This window comes from Oncorhynchus tshawytscha, linkage group LG14 (genome assembly GCF_018296145.1).
Source record: "Oncorhynchus tshawytscha isolate Ot180627B linkage group LG14, Otsh_v2.0, whole genome shotgun sequence".
Classification (NCBI taxonomy): domain Eukaryota; kingdom Metazoa; phylum Chordata; class Actinopteri; order Salmoniformes; family Salmonidae; genus Oncorhynchus; species Oncorhynchus tshawytscha.
The window spans coordinates 37530379-37548119 of NC_056442.1; the positions used below are offsets into that span (position 1 = coordinate 37530379).

A 17741-nucleotide genomic window follows, 5' to 3' on the forward strand; every position below is an offset into this window, starting at 1 on the left:
CAAAAACCCAAACAGTAAACTTTGTGATATTAGTTCAGCAAAATGAAAATGTTGCCACAGACCATGCCTACAATTAACAAAATGACATAACAATTAAACAATTTTAACACTTCTTGCTCAACTCATCTCAATAAGTTGGAATGAGATTTAAATACATGCTCATTAAAACATGCTCATACAATCATTTCGCAGAGTAGCAACCTGTGAAATAACATACAATTCCAAAGCCAACATGAGAGACCGTCAAATATGTGCAATAACACTGGCAATGTAAGGCAACGTTTGAATATGGGGTGCTTTGTAAAAAGGTGCTTACCAACAGTACCGGTTTAAACTTTAATATCAATGCGCTGAGTAACACTGCCTGACTTCATTCTCAGAACATTTGGGGAATAAATAAGACATGAGAAGATACCATTCCTTAGCTAACAGCATGTAGACCAATAGACACCACTTTGTTGCACACCACCAGCCAGCATGTGATTCCAACACCACCTGAAAGGATAAAAAGACTGGTTTCAAATAGGTTTCGTCAGAGTTGTCAGTTAGCAGTTATTTGATTAAGTTGAATTTGGAGACAACAGAGAGTTTTGAATTCCATGTTAAGATGGAAAAGGGTCATGTGATTCTATCTTCAGTATTTAAAGAGACCGAATAAAAGGGACATTCAGTAGTCGTCTATAATTAAGTATTTTACACATTAAACTTGATTATAATGAATTGACCCACTTTGAAAGCGAGTGTGGGCCTCAATTCTCAGGTGTTGAAATCACACAATTTACCTGCTACTCTAGATGGGAAAGCCACCATCTGCTCCAGGGGGGCAATCCACTTACTGGGTACAACAGTCACTGGGTCAGCATAATACTTCCAAATCAGTGAGATCATCAGAGCAGCCTAGAGAGACAAGAGAAAACAGCCTGATTCAGTGCATCAGAATTACTTGTGCATGTCTTCTGGTGGTGACAACTGACATTTAAAAAAAGGTATGTGTATTTTGTACCTATTAAAGAATATAGGACATATTTCTCACTTAAATGTTTAACTTACCTGCAGGATGTAAAAACCTATATTCACCATCCATTTCATTTTGGCTTGTTGAGCAGTTCTTGACTTGACTGTAAGAAGAAAAAACTAAATGACCAATCTGCACAGGAACCATCTAAATTAATTATTGGCATCCATTCTCTAAATATCCACTAAAATGCCTACAGACATACATTAAATGTTAGGAATTTTGGCAGATCTAATAACACTTGCCTTTTGTGTGTTCTTCACAATTCATTTCAGTGTATACTACTCAACATGCATTGGAATAGAACCTGCTTTTTATGGTATGGCGTAAGGGAGGGGTTGGCAGGGACAAATAAGACTGATGTGTGACCAGTGTATACAGTGCATTTAAATTTTTTAAAGTATCTTTATTTAACTAGGCAAGTCATTTAAGAACAAATTCTTATTTACAATGACAGCCTACCCGGGCCAAACCCTAACCCAGACGACGCTGGGCCAATTGTGCGCCACCCTATGGAACTCCCAATCACAGCCAGTTGTGATACAGCCTTGAATTGAACCAGGCTCTGTAGTGACGCCTCTAGCACTGAGATGCAGTGTCTTAGACTGGAGAATTACTGGAGAAATACATGTGGTGCATTTCAATGTGAAAATGCTTTTGATTCCAAAATAGTGAAATATTCCTGTCATTGAACAACATGATTTGAACGTGAAGGCATGTTGGTTGTTAGGCAGTGGCCCTGAACTGAGACAACATATAAAACACCATATATCAAGGTCACCTGCGTTGTGACTCATTTAAACAATGTGGTAAAGAGTGAACGTGTGGACTTTTTTGGCCATTTTGACAAATTCAAAACTAGATCTCTTCAAACAAAACCCCCCAAAATAGCCTTTGGGTTGTCACAACCTGTATTTGCCCCTGTAGAAAAAAAAATGGTGTAACAAAATCCACTGAGGAATGTTTTCCAAACAAACCATTCTCATTCCTGAGAATTTGTCCAAAATAGTTTTTCATAACAAAAAAATAAAATCCATCTGAGTATAGTATTTCCTTGTTGGCTCGGTCATAGCCCTTACAGTTACAGGGCAGGCGCCATAGTGTAATGCAAAGGCTGTCATTCATATGACATTAACTCAAATGTCTGTTGGAGACATGTGGTTGTTGTTTGATAGTCAATGGAGTGTGTGTCTGTATGACACAGTCGGAATGGAGCTCTATACTATGCTTCCTGCCTCAGTATAGTTCAGAGCTATGGCCTGGACATGAAGGAGAGCAACAGGCAGCAACTGCAACAACAGGCCCCCCAGTACACACTCAGTCTGTTATCTAAACCCCACCTCCCAAACATGGTGCATTAACATGCAAGTCCCCTATAGGCAGCAGAGAGCAGTTTGGAAAAACCTAGAGGTATGGATCATTTGGTTTCCCGTCTTTTTGCCCCTTATCTTATATAGAAGGTAAATGAGGGAGCTATAGCATCTGCATCTACATTACTTGAAACGGTGAAATTGAACCTAGTAAACAAGAGCCCACCCAGCCTGCCTGGAGTTAAGGTGCTTGGCTGTACGGAGATATTCCCCCCCCAAAAAATCTGAAAAATAAGGGAGCATTGAGAAAAATAACCCCGGCAGGTTCCAGGATCCCCAGAATATCACTCCGGAGGTGGTAAGCGGGGGTTCTCGGGGAGCCGGGGTAGGCTGTACAAACCCACCACTGATAGTAGACAGGTTACTGGGTGGTTGGGAGGGCTGAGGCGGCAGGTTGCCTATAATAGCTAACTCACTGATTCGCACCATGATAGCCTTGAACCCTTGGTCGTGACATTCTGTCAGGGAACGAAGCCCTTCCAAAAGGTCCAGCAGTAAATCCTCATGCCGCCCAATGGTGGCTCCCTGCAAGGAGATAGCATGGCGGAGCTGGTCCAAGTCTGCTGGGTCTGTCATGGCCAGTTCGTACTATAAAGGCACAAGGCGAGACTCAGATGCAGACACGGGAGGCAGATGGAATCTTTGATATTTATTATATCCAAAAGGGGTAGGCAAGAGAATGGTCGTGGACAGGCAAAAAGTCATAACCAATTCAGAGTCCAGGAGGTACAGTGTGGCAGGCAAGCTCAAGGTCAGGGCAGGCAGAATTGTCAGACAGGCAGGTAACGTCCAGAAAACAGGAAAAGGTCAAAACCGGGAGGACTAGTAAAAGAGAATAGAAAAGGCAGGCGCACAGGAAAAACACACTGGTTGACTTGAAACATACAAAACAAACTGGCACAGAGAGACAGGAAACACAGGGATATATACACCAGTGATAACAAGCGACACCTGGATAGGGTGGAGACAATAACAAGGACAGGTGAAACTGATCAGGGTGTGACAGGGACAGACACACCGGTCTCTACATTGCAGATGAGCTGAAGGCAGTCATCAATGACCTTGGACCACAGAAGGCATTTGCACTGGTGACAGACAATGCAGCGAACATGAAGGCTGCTTGGTCTAAAGAGGTGGAGTCCTACCCTCACATCACACCAATTGGCTGTGCTGCTCATGAATTGAATCTGCTCCTCAAGGACATCTTGGCACTGAAAACAATGGATACACTCTACAAGAGAGCCAAGGAAATGTTTAGCTATGTGAAGGGTCATCAAGTTATAGCAGCAATCTACCTCACCAAGCAAATTGAGAAGAATAAGAACACCACGTTGAAGCTGCCCAGCAACACCAGTTGGGGTGGTGTTGTCATCGTGTTTGACAGTCTCCTGGAGGAGAAGGAGTCTCTCCAAGAAATTGCCATATCACAGTCTGCCGATATGGACAGCCCCATTAAGAGGATCCTCCTAGATTATGTATTTTGGGAGAGAGTGCTAAACAGCCTGAAACTCCTGAAACCTGTAGCCATTGCACAGATTGAGGGAGACAATGCCATCCTGTCTGATGTTGACTCTGCTTGCAGATGTAAGATAAGAAATCCGTACTGCCCTGCCCATTTCACTGTTGCTCCATGCAGAAGAAACTGCACTTCTGAAATACATAAAAAAGCGTGAAGACTTCTGCCTGAATCTCATACACGCCGCAGCGTACATGTTGGACCCCAAGTATGCTGGCAAGAGCATCCTGTCTGATGCAGATATCAACCAGGCCTATGGTGTCATCACTACCGTGTCTCACCACCTTGGCCTGGATGAGGGCAAGGTTTTTGACAGTTTGGCAAAATACACTTCCAAGCAAGGGCTTTGGGATGGAGATGCAATATGGCAGTCATGCCAACATATCTCATCAGCCACCTGGTGGAAAGGACTTTGTGGATCTGAGGCTTTCCCTTGTTGCCTCCATCATCCTTCAAATCCCACCAACATCAGCCACCTCAGAGCGCAACTGGGCCTTGTTTGGGAACACACACACCAAAGCATGCAACCAATACAAGGGTTGAAAAATAGGTGGCCATTCTGTAAAATTTGAGGCTTTTTGAGCCTAACAACGAGCCATCCTCAACAAGGTTGGAAAGTGACAGTGAAGATGAGGCCTCAGAGTCTGATGTTCAAGAGGTGGACATTAAGGAGGTCCAGGGAGAAGACATGGAAGCCTGAGAAGAAGAGTCTAGAAACTAAAGCTTTGGTTATCATTTTACAGATGTATGTTGAAAACATTTTTGGGTGATGCGATGGATCATTGGGGATCGTTCAATATTCCCTTTTGTTGTTCAGTGAAATCATCCCATGTGAAGAGTCAACTCATTTAATTAAAGTTAAATTCATAACTAAATCGTTTTTGTTATTTCTATTGGAAGGATGTCATAATTTGCAATTATGTCTACTTATGAAAAGGTAAAATGTTTATGTTTCTGTCTCCATATGATATGGTAAATATATCCAATGCAAAAAACATCTACATTTAAATTATATTCATTTGCATGTATTTCCATTAATTTCCATATATTCCCATGGAAAGTTTCCACCTCTGAATATTCCCCAAAATGTGCAACCCTACTCACTATAAGGGATTTTTCTCCCATTGCAATCTCTGGGTGGACAGCCTAAGCATTTTTTCAGGCCACCTAATTCCAAACAGTGTTAAATTTAAACAATTATAACAATACAATACTTTTTTGGAGTGGAAAAACACTTTCAGTGTAAACTTAAACAACTAAAACCAGCTATAAATTATGTAGAACATTTTAAAGACATATCTTTTTTAATTAAATAACCTTTATAAAAGCTAGAATATCAGGGAGAATTGAAAATTCCAAAAGCAATGAATTTAGTAGTATTAGCAATGATGAATTGCAAGAAATAAGCTTTAAAACAATTATCTTAGCTCTATTGCAGAATGTGGTATTGCATGAAATTAACTTTAAAACTGCAAAAATGTATCTCAGCTCCATGGACAAAAATGTGTAGAACTGCAGGAAATGTCTTGCTTGCACAAAGGATAGTAACATCTCATCCTGTGTTCTTGGAATCTGAATATCTGGACTTGTCCAGTGACTGCTGACAACAGGGGAAAGTGTTTGTGGCGGCATGGAGAGACGGCTGACCGGAGGGAATAGACCCCACTGGGACAGTCATGGGGTAGCTTCCCATTTCTGTAGTTTCCCATGCTTCGCAGTATGTTGGAAACACCCGCTTTAGCTACAGAAAGTCAACATACGAGAATACCCCTAGAGTCTGCGAGAGCGGGGGCGGAAGATGACTCATCGGCTGACAACATGGTAACGACTGGACTGGAAACGACTACGAGTAATGAGAGCACAGCACAAGAGAACACCACAGCAACTGTCACAAGTTCTGCTGCAACAGTGGGCCACAAACAGATGCAGGTATGTGTCTGTGGTTGGAGGAAAGTTACATCACACCATGGGTTGAGGATCCACCAGGGGAAGAAGGGGTGTTTGGGTAAAGAGAGACAGAGAACTCGCATTGATTACTTTCTGCGAAAGCGATCAAATCAGTCGAATGAAGCACAGCAACTGGACGTAAACCATAGTTTGCAGTGCATCAGTACCACTTGTCATGGAGGACGTAAACTCAAGCACCGAAGTAACAACTGAGGTGGAACCAACAACAGGAGTGGAACTCACCCAGCCTCCCAGACCTGCAGTCGAGAGGAGACTGCCAGGGCACAGACCGTATGTGAAGTGGCCTGGCGCCAGTGACAAGAAGTTGTGGGAAACAGTGAATACTGACCTTACCTTGACCCTCGAGAAACTTTGAGGCACAGTGGAGAAGAAGTTGGAGAGGATGGGGGACATCATCTATGAGTACGGGACAGAAAGATTTGGAGTGGAAGAGGCAAAAGGCGGGAGAAAGGTTCCAACCCCACCAGTTTCCAGGAGGCAACAAGAAATCAAGTGCCTCGTTCAAGAAAGGCGGCAGCTTAAGAAACAGTGGAAGAAGGCCTCGGAAGTGGAAAAGGAGGGCATAGAGGCACTTCAGGCTGACATCAAAACCCGGTTGGCATCCCTCCGTAGAGCAGAGAACCTACGGAAACGCAGAAGGAAGAAAGAGCAAACTAGAACTCGATTCTATAAAGATCCTTTCAAGTTCCTTAAAAGTCTCTTCACAAAGGAAAAAAGTGGAGCTCTAAAAACAACAAAGAAAGACCTAGAGGAGCACCTGAGAACAACAAACTTTGACTCAAAGCGACATGAACATCTGGCCATCCCATCAGATATCCCACCCATTGAACCCCCGGAACGTCATATTGAGACCAGCCCTCTGACATGGAAAGAGGTGGAAAACACAGTTCGTCAGGGAAGAACAGCATCAGCCCCGGGGCCAAATGGAGTCCCGTACAAAGTGTATAAGAACGCACCAGACGTCCTGAGGTTCCTCTGGAGGCTTATGAGAACAGCTTGGCAGAAGAAGATAATACCCAAAGTGTGGCGTAGGGCAGGCGGGGTCCTGATCCCTAAGGAGAAGGATGCAGTGAACATCAGCCAATTCCGCCCAATCTCCTTACTGAATGTCGAGGGTAAAATCTTCTTTAGGGTCATTGCCCAGAGGATGGCCGAGTACCTGCAAAGGAATGCGTACGTCGATACATCTGTACAGAAGGCAGGAATATCAGGGTTCTCTGGCTGCTTGGAACATTCCAGCATGATCTGGCACCAGATCCAAATGGCCAAGGTGGAGAAAAGGGACCTCCATGTAGTCTTCCTCGACCTCGCCAATGCATTTGGTTCTGTGCCCCATGAACTCCTGTGGTCTGCCTTCAGATTTTTCCACATACCGGACACCATCACAAACCTGGTGAAGTCGTACTTCCAGGATCTGCAGTTCTGCTTCACCACCTCAGAGTTCACCACCTCATTGCAGTGCCTGAATGTAGGTATAATGGCGGGATGTACCATTTCTCCGTTGGCATTCACAATGGCAATGGAGGTTATCATCAGATCCTCAAAATGGGTTGCTGGTGGACAGCGAGTCGACTCTGGTTTCCGCCTCCCTCCACTCAGAGCCTACATGGACGACATTACAACATTGACCACCACTGTCCCATGCACCAGGAGACTGCTCAGAAAACTCGAGGAGAACATCAGCTGGGCCCGTATGAAGATTAAACCATCCAAGTCACGCAGCATCTCGATTGTGAAGGGAGTACTCTCTGACCTGAAATTCTTCATCGGAGATGACCAAATCCCAACAGTGTCTGAGCAGCCGGTAAAAAGCCTTGGAAGGTGGTATGATGCAAGCCTGAAGGACAAAGACCAGGTGCAACAGCTGTGCAAAGACATCAGCAGTAGCCTACAGTCCATCGACAACACCCAGCTACCTGGAAAGTTAAAGGCCTGGTGTCTGCAGTTTGGTCTCCTACCCCGGGTGTTGTGGCCCTTAGCACTGTATGAGGTTCCAATCTCAACAGTGGAGAAGATGGAAAGAGGAGTCACAGGCTACTTAAAGAAGTGGCTCGGAGTTCCACGATGCCTTACCACCATAGGCCTCTATGGAGATGGTGTCCTCAAGCTGCCCCTCACCAGTCTAACAGAGGAATTCAAGTGTGCAAAAACCAGGCTCCAGATGACACTGAATGAATCTCGAGACCCAGTGGTGAGCAACACCGCGCCGACCTTGGCAACTGGGCGAAAATGGAGGCCAGGAAAAGCAGTCCAGGAGGCAACAGCAGCCCTCAGACATGCTGACATTGTGGGTCATGTTCAGCAAGGGAGAGGAGGCCTTGGGTTAACTAGCCGTGCTGCTTGGAGTAAGGCCACTGCACCCGAGCGGCGGAAGATGGTAGTGCAGGAAGTACGCCATCAGGAGGAGGCTGCAAGGTGGGCCAAGGCAGTCTCTCTTGCCAAACAGGGACAGTGGACTCGATGGGACAGTGTGGAGAAGAGGAAGATCAGCTGGAAGGATCTGTGGGCCATGGAAGCGAGGCGGTTGAGCTTTTCCATCAGAGCAACATATGACGTCCTTCCAACACCAGTTAATGGTATGGTGAAGATCCGGACTGTGCCCTCTGTTCCATGCCAGCCAACCTCAGGCACATTCTCACAGGGTGTAAAACAAGCCTCACCCAAGGACGCTACACTTGGCGTCACAACCAAGTCCTTAAAAACCTTGCGTCCGCCCTGGAGGACAAGCGAGCTGCCACCAACTCCCTACCACCCACAGCAGCATCACACTCCTTACGGACAAACTTTGTCCGCGAAGGGGCTAAACCACCGAAGAGCGGCTCTACACCATTAGAGCGAGACCAGCTGTGCTTGGCCCGCGACTGGAAAATGCTAGCTGACATTGGCCGGCAACTTGTGTTTCCTCCGGAGATCGCAACCACCACCCTAAGACCTGACATGGTGCTCTGGTCCCGTTCGCTCAATAAGGTCTTCATCATTGAGCTCACAGTACCCTGGGAGGACTCAGTAGATGAGGCTTATGAGCGAAAACATCTGCGCTATGCTGATCTAGCTGCCGAAGAGGAAAGACCCCGGCTGGGCCCCGAAGTGAGAGGGCCAGGAGGTATGCGGTCAACAATGCTTGACTCAGGGAGGAGGACGCCCCTGCCATGCATAGTCCCATGGGATGTTGGCTATCAACAACAAGGCAACTCCTATGACTAATTGGGAATGGGACGCAAGCGTAGGATTGATCACCCTGTCGCTGGTCGCCTTTGGGGAGGGTGTATAGTGTGAAAGGCCGAAACACCCTAGGAACCAAAGGTACACTACTGACGATGCGCTCCCCAAATTTCACCACGCTCACTGTTCATTAACTCTTGGAAGTGCTTGCACAAAGGATAGTAACATCTCATCCTGTGTTCTTGGAATCTACATGGCCAAGATAGGGGTGTAGAGAAATTCAGCAGAGCCAACTGGCCCGACCACGCCCATTGCCACGCCCTCTTCCACACCGACCACCTAAACCAACTTTAAATTGTGTGTCTCTCTTACCATGTGTCTTCAGCTTGTCAGTCATCTTGTTGATTTTGCGCTCTAGTCTGGCGTATCTTGCAAACTCATCCATCATGCTAACGGAGTTGTGCTCCTTCTTCATCTCCTGGATCTCAGCCCTCATATCCCTCTCCTGCTCAACATCGTTCTGAAGGACCTTCGACAGCTTCACATCCCAACAGACAAACATTTAATTTTATATTTTGCTAGAACACAGCGAACACACATTACTAGGCCTACTGCCAACAGATGGCGCTATTATTCCATGTTTTTTTGTCATTTTCAATGGGAAATTACAAAATTCGTAAGGAATAAAAGCATCATCTGCTGCAGCAGGGCTAATACACTACAGGTTTAGCCTGGTTTCTGATAGGAGATAACTTTGGGATGGTTACCAGTTTTCCCTTGATCATGACTCAGTTTTATTACACATAATTCATTGGACGAAGGCGTCTTCTATACAGTGGAACTTTGTTAATTAAGAGCCCCGACGCTCAATCTGAACATTAACACGCATCGCTTGACGTACGGTTTTGGAAGCACAAGAAAGGACCTTATCTTTTAAATCAGCGACAAATAAAGGTAAATTTAAACACACCTTGATAGGTTTAGGGTTAGTGTTCCCATGCGGCCATATCTCCATATTATAGCGCTTGTTTATGGCAGCCAAGAGGCGGCCACCAGTGCTAATTAGCATTCTCCGAACACCTGTGTGTAAGTGTTCCTAAACATTAAAACACAGCTTCAGGATTGTAGTTCACATGAGGTAGTCGTGAACGAAGCTAATGGCTGAAAACTGTAGGGAGAAGGCAGAATGCCACCTAGAGTTTGAGAGCTAGTTACCAGTATGTTACTGCAACAAAAGTGCAAAAGTATTGGAAAGTTGTATTATGTCCAATAAACACTGTACGTCATCCTGTTAAATGTGTTGTCTGATAGTCAACGACTTTCATGAATTGCATTCACATGTAGGATACCAAATGTTTTACTCATTTAAAAGTCTATTTTCTTTGTAGTGAAATTGCCTTGGCAATTGGCCATTTGTGGTTTATTGCATGAGAACATGCAACACATGGTTTAGGAGTATATTGCTTAATAAGTCACAAGGAGGTGTGATATATGGCCAAAACATCACATCTATGAGCTGTTCTTATGCACGATGCAATGCGGAGTGCCTGGATACAACCCTTAGCCATGGTATATGTGTCATATACCACAAACCCCAGAGGTGCTTTATTGCTATTATAAACTGGTTACAAAATTAATTAGAACAGTAAAAATAAATGTTTTGTCATCCCAATGGTCTTATATACCATGGCTTTCAGCCAATCAGCATTCAGGGCTCGACCCACCCAGTTTATAACAACCCATATTCTATGCCTATAGGCTAGAAATACCATAAGACCTCAGATGTATTGACATGTTATGGTTGCTATTTGAATCTGTAGCCAATAGATAACTACACGGCATTATCTACCCGGCAATATTATCAGCCTAACACACCTTCCATGATCCAATGTAACAATTTGCCAACAGGACGGAATGGTTGGTTAGCTTCGTTGTTTGAGGGGCGCGAGAGGTGAAATAGCAAGCTAGCTCATTTAACCTGGGCAAATCTGCCAAAACATTACATGATTTACAAGCCAACCCTGCATTTCTCACACGACCAATGCCTAAATAACCCCTACTTACGAAAGAGGAAATGGTCGGCAACAGTATTTTGAAGAGATTGCACAAAAAGACAGATCCCAGCACCAGGAACCAAGCGCACCCGTCAGCCATTTCTTCTTATCAACCTTTGTTGCTGATGCGCTTATGATAAATGGAAGACACATCCAGTCTGAACCACGGGCTGATTTTCACATTAGAAACTCTTATTTATTCAAATACAGCATATTTTATTAACTTCAAATCATTATGAGAATGTGCAAAATATATGCATAAGAAGATGTAATATATAAATTCATTATCCACATAGGCTAAATGTACAAAATGACTTTATTCAATAAAAAAAGATTGACAATTCTATAAGGGTCATTTACAGTATGTATACATTATTCTAATATAATGTCAAGGAAAATAACACAATTTTGAATCGAGCTATTCCCACCCCTTTAATAAAAATCGAAAGTTGGAACGACTGATTGGCATACAGACATACCCACACAGGTAACTTGCTATGGTTTAAAAATATGTTGCCTGGACCTTAAAGCCAATCAATGGCAACAAGGGGCGGAGAATGCGTTGGCCGTCAGGTTGGTAGGATAAGGAATATAATATAGAGAGGGGGATCCAATCCGGTTTCAGCTCGTTTCTGTACGTAGGCCTACTGATGGAACATTTATGTTAGTTACAGTGTGTTCTGAAGGTACTGACTGAGTTACATCGAACACTTTCAGAAGCCTGCACTGAATTTTCAGTAACTGAGAAGGCTAATTTGTTATCTAGACAATACAAGTAAAGCAGCCATGCCGAAAAGAAGCAAAGTAAGTTGGATTGTGTACCTTCATTTAAACCTTATTGTACAATATAATTTAACACAGGAAGTGTTTTATAAATACCTGCAACAATTGCATGTACGCTAAAATATGCTTGATACAATGTAACACTTTTGCTCTAAAGTCTGAATGTGTCTTTGTGTGTCTGTCTTGTTGATATGGAAGTGGCGCCTTTTTACTTAGTGTGGTAGCATTTTCCAGTCGATCTCACTTTCTCCTGTTAATAATCCGTACATAATAAACTATCACAGCTTGTGCTTTTTATATAAGTAACGTAATCATCTCATTTAATTTGACGCATATATTGGGTATTTCATTAATGTAAAGTAGCTTAAAAGCCTTCTCAGCAATGAGATCAGACAAAGGGGTGTAACCCACCAGCGATGTAAGTAAGCTACATGTTGCCATTGCAGAAATGCGTGCATGAACTATAGGATATTTTGTGAATATTGGAAGTGCTTTAAATCGCATACATAGTACGTTCACGTTTGTATTCAAATACTTTTAATAGCCCCGTTTTAATCCTAAAAAAACAGACGCTTGTGGCATCCTATATTATCACTTTGTGTCCTGTGTGCAGTAAAGCGTAGTGTAATGCGCGACACCCTATGGCATGGAAAGGTACGGTCTTTGGAGTGTCATGGCAGCCCTTGCAAATACGAAAGGCATCGACAACTCATCGTTATGTATCACTTAAATGGGGTCATATAATTTATTTATTTTTAAAGAAAAAGACCACCTGAATTATAGGTGATCACGGTAATAAAAAAAATGTTTTGCTATTTGTTCGTGCGTATTTCCTGTCTTTGCTTCTCTAACAATGTTGCATTATGCAACATTGAATTTCTCTGGACATGCACGAACGCGCATACGGGATCGTATAGGGGTGGTTCAGGGAATTATAGATATTACTAATGGCGGGAACATACAGTAGATTGGTTGACATGGCGTGTGGATGGATGCCTCCGTGTGTTGCTGGTGGATTGAGGGGGCTGCTATTTGGCCTTTATGTTTACAGGATACTAAAGCCTGACTATAACATACTGTTTTACTTGTCGCTCTCCCGGTAACTGGTACCACAAAGGCTCTGTTTTTGCATCATGACAATGGGAAAAGTCAAATGGCATAGAAATGTAAATACGTTAGCCTACCCTCCCCCACCCAGTTTCAGATTACATAATCCTCGTTAATTTGGGGGTGGAGCGGCGGGGGTACAGCATGTGAGCCCATCCCCCTCCCCAAGCATTACACTCCCACTTCTCCCGGCAGCTCCAGATCCATGAATGTGGGATTGTTGTTCTTGGTTTTTGCTAACATTTTATTTTCTCTCTCTCCCCACCCCCACAGGCAAGTAATGACACTGAAGTCGAGGTTAGTATTTCATGCTGTTATATTTGTTCATTATAAATAAATACTTTTTCTGCAATAACTGATAACCTTTTTGTTTTTCTCACCAGCCAAAAAGGCGATCCACGAGGTTGTCATCAGTAAGTTAATAGTTATATGTTGTATAGCCTATTTATGATCTATTCGATCTATTTGGTTAATATATGATATTTTCTATTTGTAATTGGACTAATTATCAAATATTAATAATTTTTGCAGAAACCCACTACTCCGGCTAAACCAGAGCCTAAGACAAAGGTAAAAACAAATGTTGTAGTTGTCAACTTTTGCTGAAACTAAAAAGCACCCAATTATTATGCGTGCTGTGCATTTTTACATTGACATGTATCTCATGTTTGTCTGTTTTTTTGTAGACACCAGTCAAGGCAGCAGCCAAGCCCAAAAAAGTAAAGGAGGTAGTAGAGAAGGTCAAGCCTGAGGAGAAGAAAGAAGCTCCTGAGGAAAAAACAGCACCGGCAGAAAACGGAGAGACCAAAGATGAGGAGGCAAGACTTGGTTTAGTTTAAATTATACGATATGCCATGGCACTGATATATACAGCATTCAAAATCATGAGTATTAGGTATTACAAACAGGACAAGTATTATAATTGGCATTGACAGCTGTTTGTCCCCTACACACAAAAATATTGTGTAACCAACAAGACCTAAAATAACTATCCTATAATATGAGACATATTTTTTTCATCCTCCAGGGGGCAGCAGAAGAGGCAGATGCTGATGCAGATGAGCCTGAGAAAGAGGAGGATGAGGCAGAATAATAAGCTTACACTTTTGCCAGTGCTCCCCGTACCTCCTTTCTTGTACAATGCAGAGGAATATTTTTATCAACTATTTTCTTAAGAAAAGGCAGGTTGTGTAGTAGTAAGATTGTAGAAACACTTATTCCCCCCCCTTTTTTTTTTTTTTTTTTTTACACCTCTGGAAGAAAAGTTATGGTCATTGTGTGTTTCCCTTTTCTTTTGTAGTCTGGGGCAGTTGTCAGGGGGGCAGGTTTGCAGCAATGACATGCAATCATGTCAATATCAGGAATTTGTTATTCAACTGGGAGAGCTTGTCTGACACTAACATTCCATAGGCTTTATGAGGGACAGTTTATTTAACCTGTATTGTATGGGGAAGGGTTGGGGGGGGGGGTTATACACAATAATACTTGTTTCATGTTTGTTTATAATGGGTAGGAATGTGGTGACTGTTTAAGCTGTGCTCTATGAATATTAACTGTTTTATGAATCCACAGTTATGATTCATCATCCTCCCTAGTACATGTACTGGATTTTTCGTCAGGCCTGTGCATTATGTTAAATGTTGTTTGACTCTGTTCGGTGATGGCATTGCAATAACATTTGATATAGCTGCTGTAAAACTAGGGTTTTTTCATAATTTCTATGCAGTATGTAATGGTACGTTGTGAGGAATGGGGATGGTTCATGTGTTTTTAGCCAAGCTAGTAACATGAAATGCATTACAGTGTTAAACATACTGGTTGTAGCTTATCCTTTTGGGGATACTGATAAACATGACTGTAATTTCACTTAATCTTTCAAGTGAACATAGCAGCTGTAGCAAGATTTACATGTGGTTTTAGGATTTTATGTACAGTATTTCTCCTTTTTTTGTAGCTGTATCTGTGTTATGATTGATATAAGCGTGCCAATTTAATTAAATGGTTGTAATTTCTCTGTTTTCTCTGTTCTCTTATTGATCACAAGTGAAATAACCTGTATATGTGTAATATTCTAATTCACAGACACTTACTATGTATGCATTGATTAAATACTCTGTAATATCTCTTATACCATATTGATTGAAAATATGTGATTGTTTTTTGGTGCTTGCCAAATATTGAGCATATGTCTAATTCTATTAGGCCAGTGTAGCCATACACCACCTCAGGCTATTCGACAAGTAGCTGCATGACAATCACAATATTTCAGGGATTGTCAACTAATTAGTCCCGTTATTGATTTTATCCCCGCCCCCAAGTTTTCGGAATAAATTCTCATAGCCTTTTTTTGGGTAATTTTTAATTTCACCTTTATTTAACCAGGTAGGCTAGTTGAGAACAAGTTCTCATTTGCAACTGCGACCTGGCCAAGATAAAGCATAGCAGTGTGAACAGACAACACAGAGTTCCACATGGAGTAAACAATTAACAAGTCAATAACACAGTAGAGAGAAAAAAAGAGTATATACATTGTGTGCAAAAGGCATGAGGTAGGCGAATGATTACAATTTTGCAGATTAACACGAGCCTACAATGATCCGTTGGGATTCTTGTGTAAATTTGCAGAGTGCACATTATTTATATTTATGTTCCGGGTCCCCATCATCCGCTCAGAAAAAAAAATGTTCAAAAAAATGAGCTGAATCTAGTTAATGGCCCATTAACTATTTCAACCACTTAGCTACCTATTAATAACAGTTGTAACTACTCAGTTATACCTACTTATGAAACTTATCTGTTGCATATGTCATTCTTTTTTCAATATGACTTTTTTTTAAACACAAATGACATTTGTTGTACCGTAAATACATAGCCTAGAATGGGTCGTGTCTTGAAGGGATGCCGCTAATAACTGACCTCAAAACTTTCATATTTGAATAGCATCGGGGAGGATTTTTGCATTTTAACTAACCTTATGACACGATCGTTATAAGGAGTGAACGAAGATGCAGCGTGGTATGTTTCAATCCTTTATTTTGGAATAGAAAACTTTAGACAACAAAACAAACAAACAAAACGTGATGCTACTATAATGCAGGCAACATCTCCACCCCGCTGATCCTCAACACTGGGGCCCCACAAGGGTGCGTTCTGAGCCCTCTCCTGTACTCCCTGTTCACCCACGACTGCGTGGCCAAGCACGCCTCCAACTCAATCATCAAGTTTGCGGACGACACAACAGTGGTAGGCTTGATTACCAACAACGACGAGACGGCCTACAGGGAGGAGGTGAGGGCCCTCGGAGTGTGGTGTCAGGAAAATAACCTCACACTCAACGTCAACAAAACTAAGGAGATGATTGTGGACTTCAGGAAACAGCAGAGGGAACACCCCCTATCCACATCGATGGAACAGTAGTGGAGAGGGTAGTAAGTTTTAAGTTCCTCGGCATACACATCACAGACAAACTGAATTGGTCCACTCACACAGACAGCATCATGAAGAAGGCGCAGCAGCGCCTCTTCAACCTCAGGAGGCTGAAGAAATTCGGCTTGTCACCAAAAGCACTCACAAACTTCTACAGATGCACAATCGAGAGCATACTGGCGGGCTGTTTCACCGCCTGGTATGGCAACTGCTCCGCCCACAACCGTAAGGCTCTCCAGAGGGTAGTGAGGTCTGCACAACGCATCACCGGGGGCAAACTACCTGCCCTCCAGGACACCTACACCACCCGATGTTACAGGAAGGCCATAAAGATCATCAAGGACAACAACCACCCGAGCCACTGCCTGTTCACCCCGCTATCATCCAGAAGGCGAGGTCAGTACAGGTGCATCAAAGCTGGGACCGAGAGACTGAAAAACAGCTTGTATCTCAAGGCCATCAGACTGTTAAACAGCCACCACTAACATTGAGTGGCTGCTGCCAACACACTGACTCAACTCCAGCCACTTTAATAATGGGAATTGATGGGAAATGATGTAAAATATATCACTAGCCACTTTAAACAATGCTACCTAATATAATGTTTACATACCCTACATTATTCATCTCATATGTATACGTATATACTGTACTCTATATCATCTACTGCATCCTTATGTAATACATGTATCACTAGCCACTTTAACTATGCCACTTTGTTTACATACTCATCTCATATGTATATACTGTACTCGATACCATCTACTGTATCTTGCCTAAGCTGCTCTGTACCATCACTCATTCAAATATCTTTATGTACATATTCTTTATCCCCTTACACTGTGTATAAGACAGTAGTTTTTGGGGGGGAATTGTTAGTTAGATTACTTGTTGGATTATTACTGCATTGTCGGAACTAGAAGCACAAGCATTTCGCTACACTCGCATTAACATCTGCTAACCATGTGTATGTGACAAATAAAATTTGATTTGATTTGCTCACAGGCAACTATAAATAGACAAGATCCCACAAAGCACAATGGGAAATGGCTACCTAAATATGATCCCCAATCAGAGACAACGATAAACAGCTGCCTCTGATTGGGAACCATACCAGGCCAACATATAAATATAATTCACCTAGATAACCCACCCTTAAATCACACCCCGACCTACCCAACATAGAGAATAAAAGCTTTCTGGTCAGGGCGTGACAGTAGCCCCCAAAGGTGCGGACTCCGGCCGCAAAACCTGACTCAATAGGGGATGGTCCGGGTGGGTATCTAACGTCGGGGCGGCTCCGGTGCGGGCGAAGTACCCACTCCACTAGTGGACACGTC

At 43.0% G+C, this 17741-nt stretch overlaps 2 protein-coding genes across 2 annotated transcripts; one reads left to right on the forward strand and one right to left on the reverse strand.

Moving 5' to 3' along the window:
• Positions 1 to 7: 7 nt before the first annotated feature.
• Positions 8 to 11224, reverse strand: LOC112267162 (guided entry of tail-anchored proteins factor 1). The gene is made up of 5 exons (XM_024445330.2): positions 11096 to 11224; positions 9404 to 9569; positions 1051 to 1118; positions 783 to 897; positions 8 to 495 (listed from the first exon to the last, which is right to left on the reverse strand). The coding sequence occupies exons 1-5, from the start codon at positions 11183 to 11185 to the stop codon at positions 422 to 424; spliced, it is 513 nt and encodes a 170-aa protein (XP_024301098.1). The 5' UTR covers positions 11186 to 11224; the 3' UTR covers positions 8 to 421.
• Positions 11225 to 11686: 462 nt separating this feature from the next.
• LOC112267163 (high mobility group nucleosome-binding domain-containing protein 3) lies at positions 11687 to 14987 on the forward strand. Its single transcript, XM_024445331.2, has 6 exons — positions 11687 to 11889; positions 13249 to 13272; positions 13359 to 13388; positions 13507 to 13545; positions 13662 to 13793; positions 14003 to 14987. The coding sequence occupies exons 1-6, from the start codon at positions 11872 to 11874 to the stop codon at positions 14066 to 14068; spliced, it is 309 nt and encodes a 102-aa protein (XP_024301099.1). The 5' UTR covers positions 11687 to 11871; the 3' UTR covers positions 14069 to 14987.
• Positions 14988 to 17741: the final 2754 nt, after the last annotated feature.

Bases quoted from the DNA above. Each gene is read 5' to 3' on its own strand.
- LOC112267162 (XM_024445330.2), bottom strand. From the start codon at position 11,185: ATGGCTGACGGGTGCGCTTGGTTCCTGGTGCTGGGATCTGTCTTTTTG. The intron at 1,119-9,403 runs GTAAGAGAGACA...TTCTTCTTACAG, and splicing joins TGACAAGCTGAAGACACATG to TCAAGTCAAGAACTGCTCAA. The intron at 898-1,050 runs GTAAGTTAAACA...TTGTCTCTCTAG, and splicing joins TAGGTTTTTACATCCTGCAG to GCTGCTCTGATGATCTCACT.
- LOC112267163 (XM_024445331.2), top strand. The intron at 13,389-13,506 runs GTAAGTTAATAG...TAATTTTTGCAG, and splicing joins GATCCACGAGGTTGTCATCA to AAACCCACTACTCCGGCTAA. The intron at 13,546-13,661 runs GTAAAAACAAAT...GTTTTTTTGTAG, and splicing joins AACCAGAGCCTAAGACAAAG to ACACCAGTCAAGGCAGCAGC.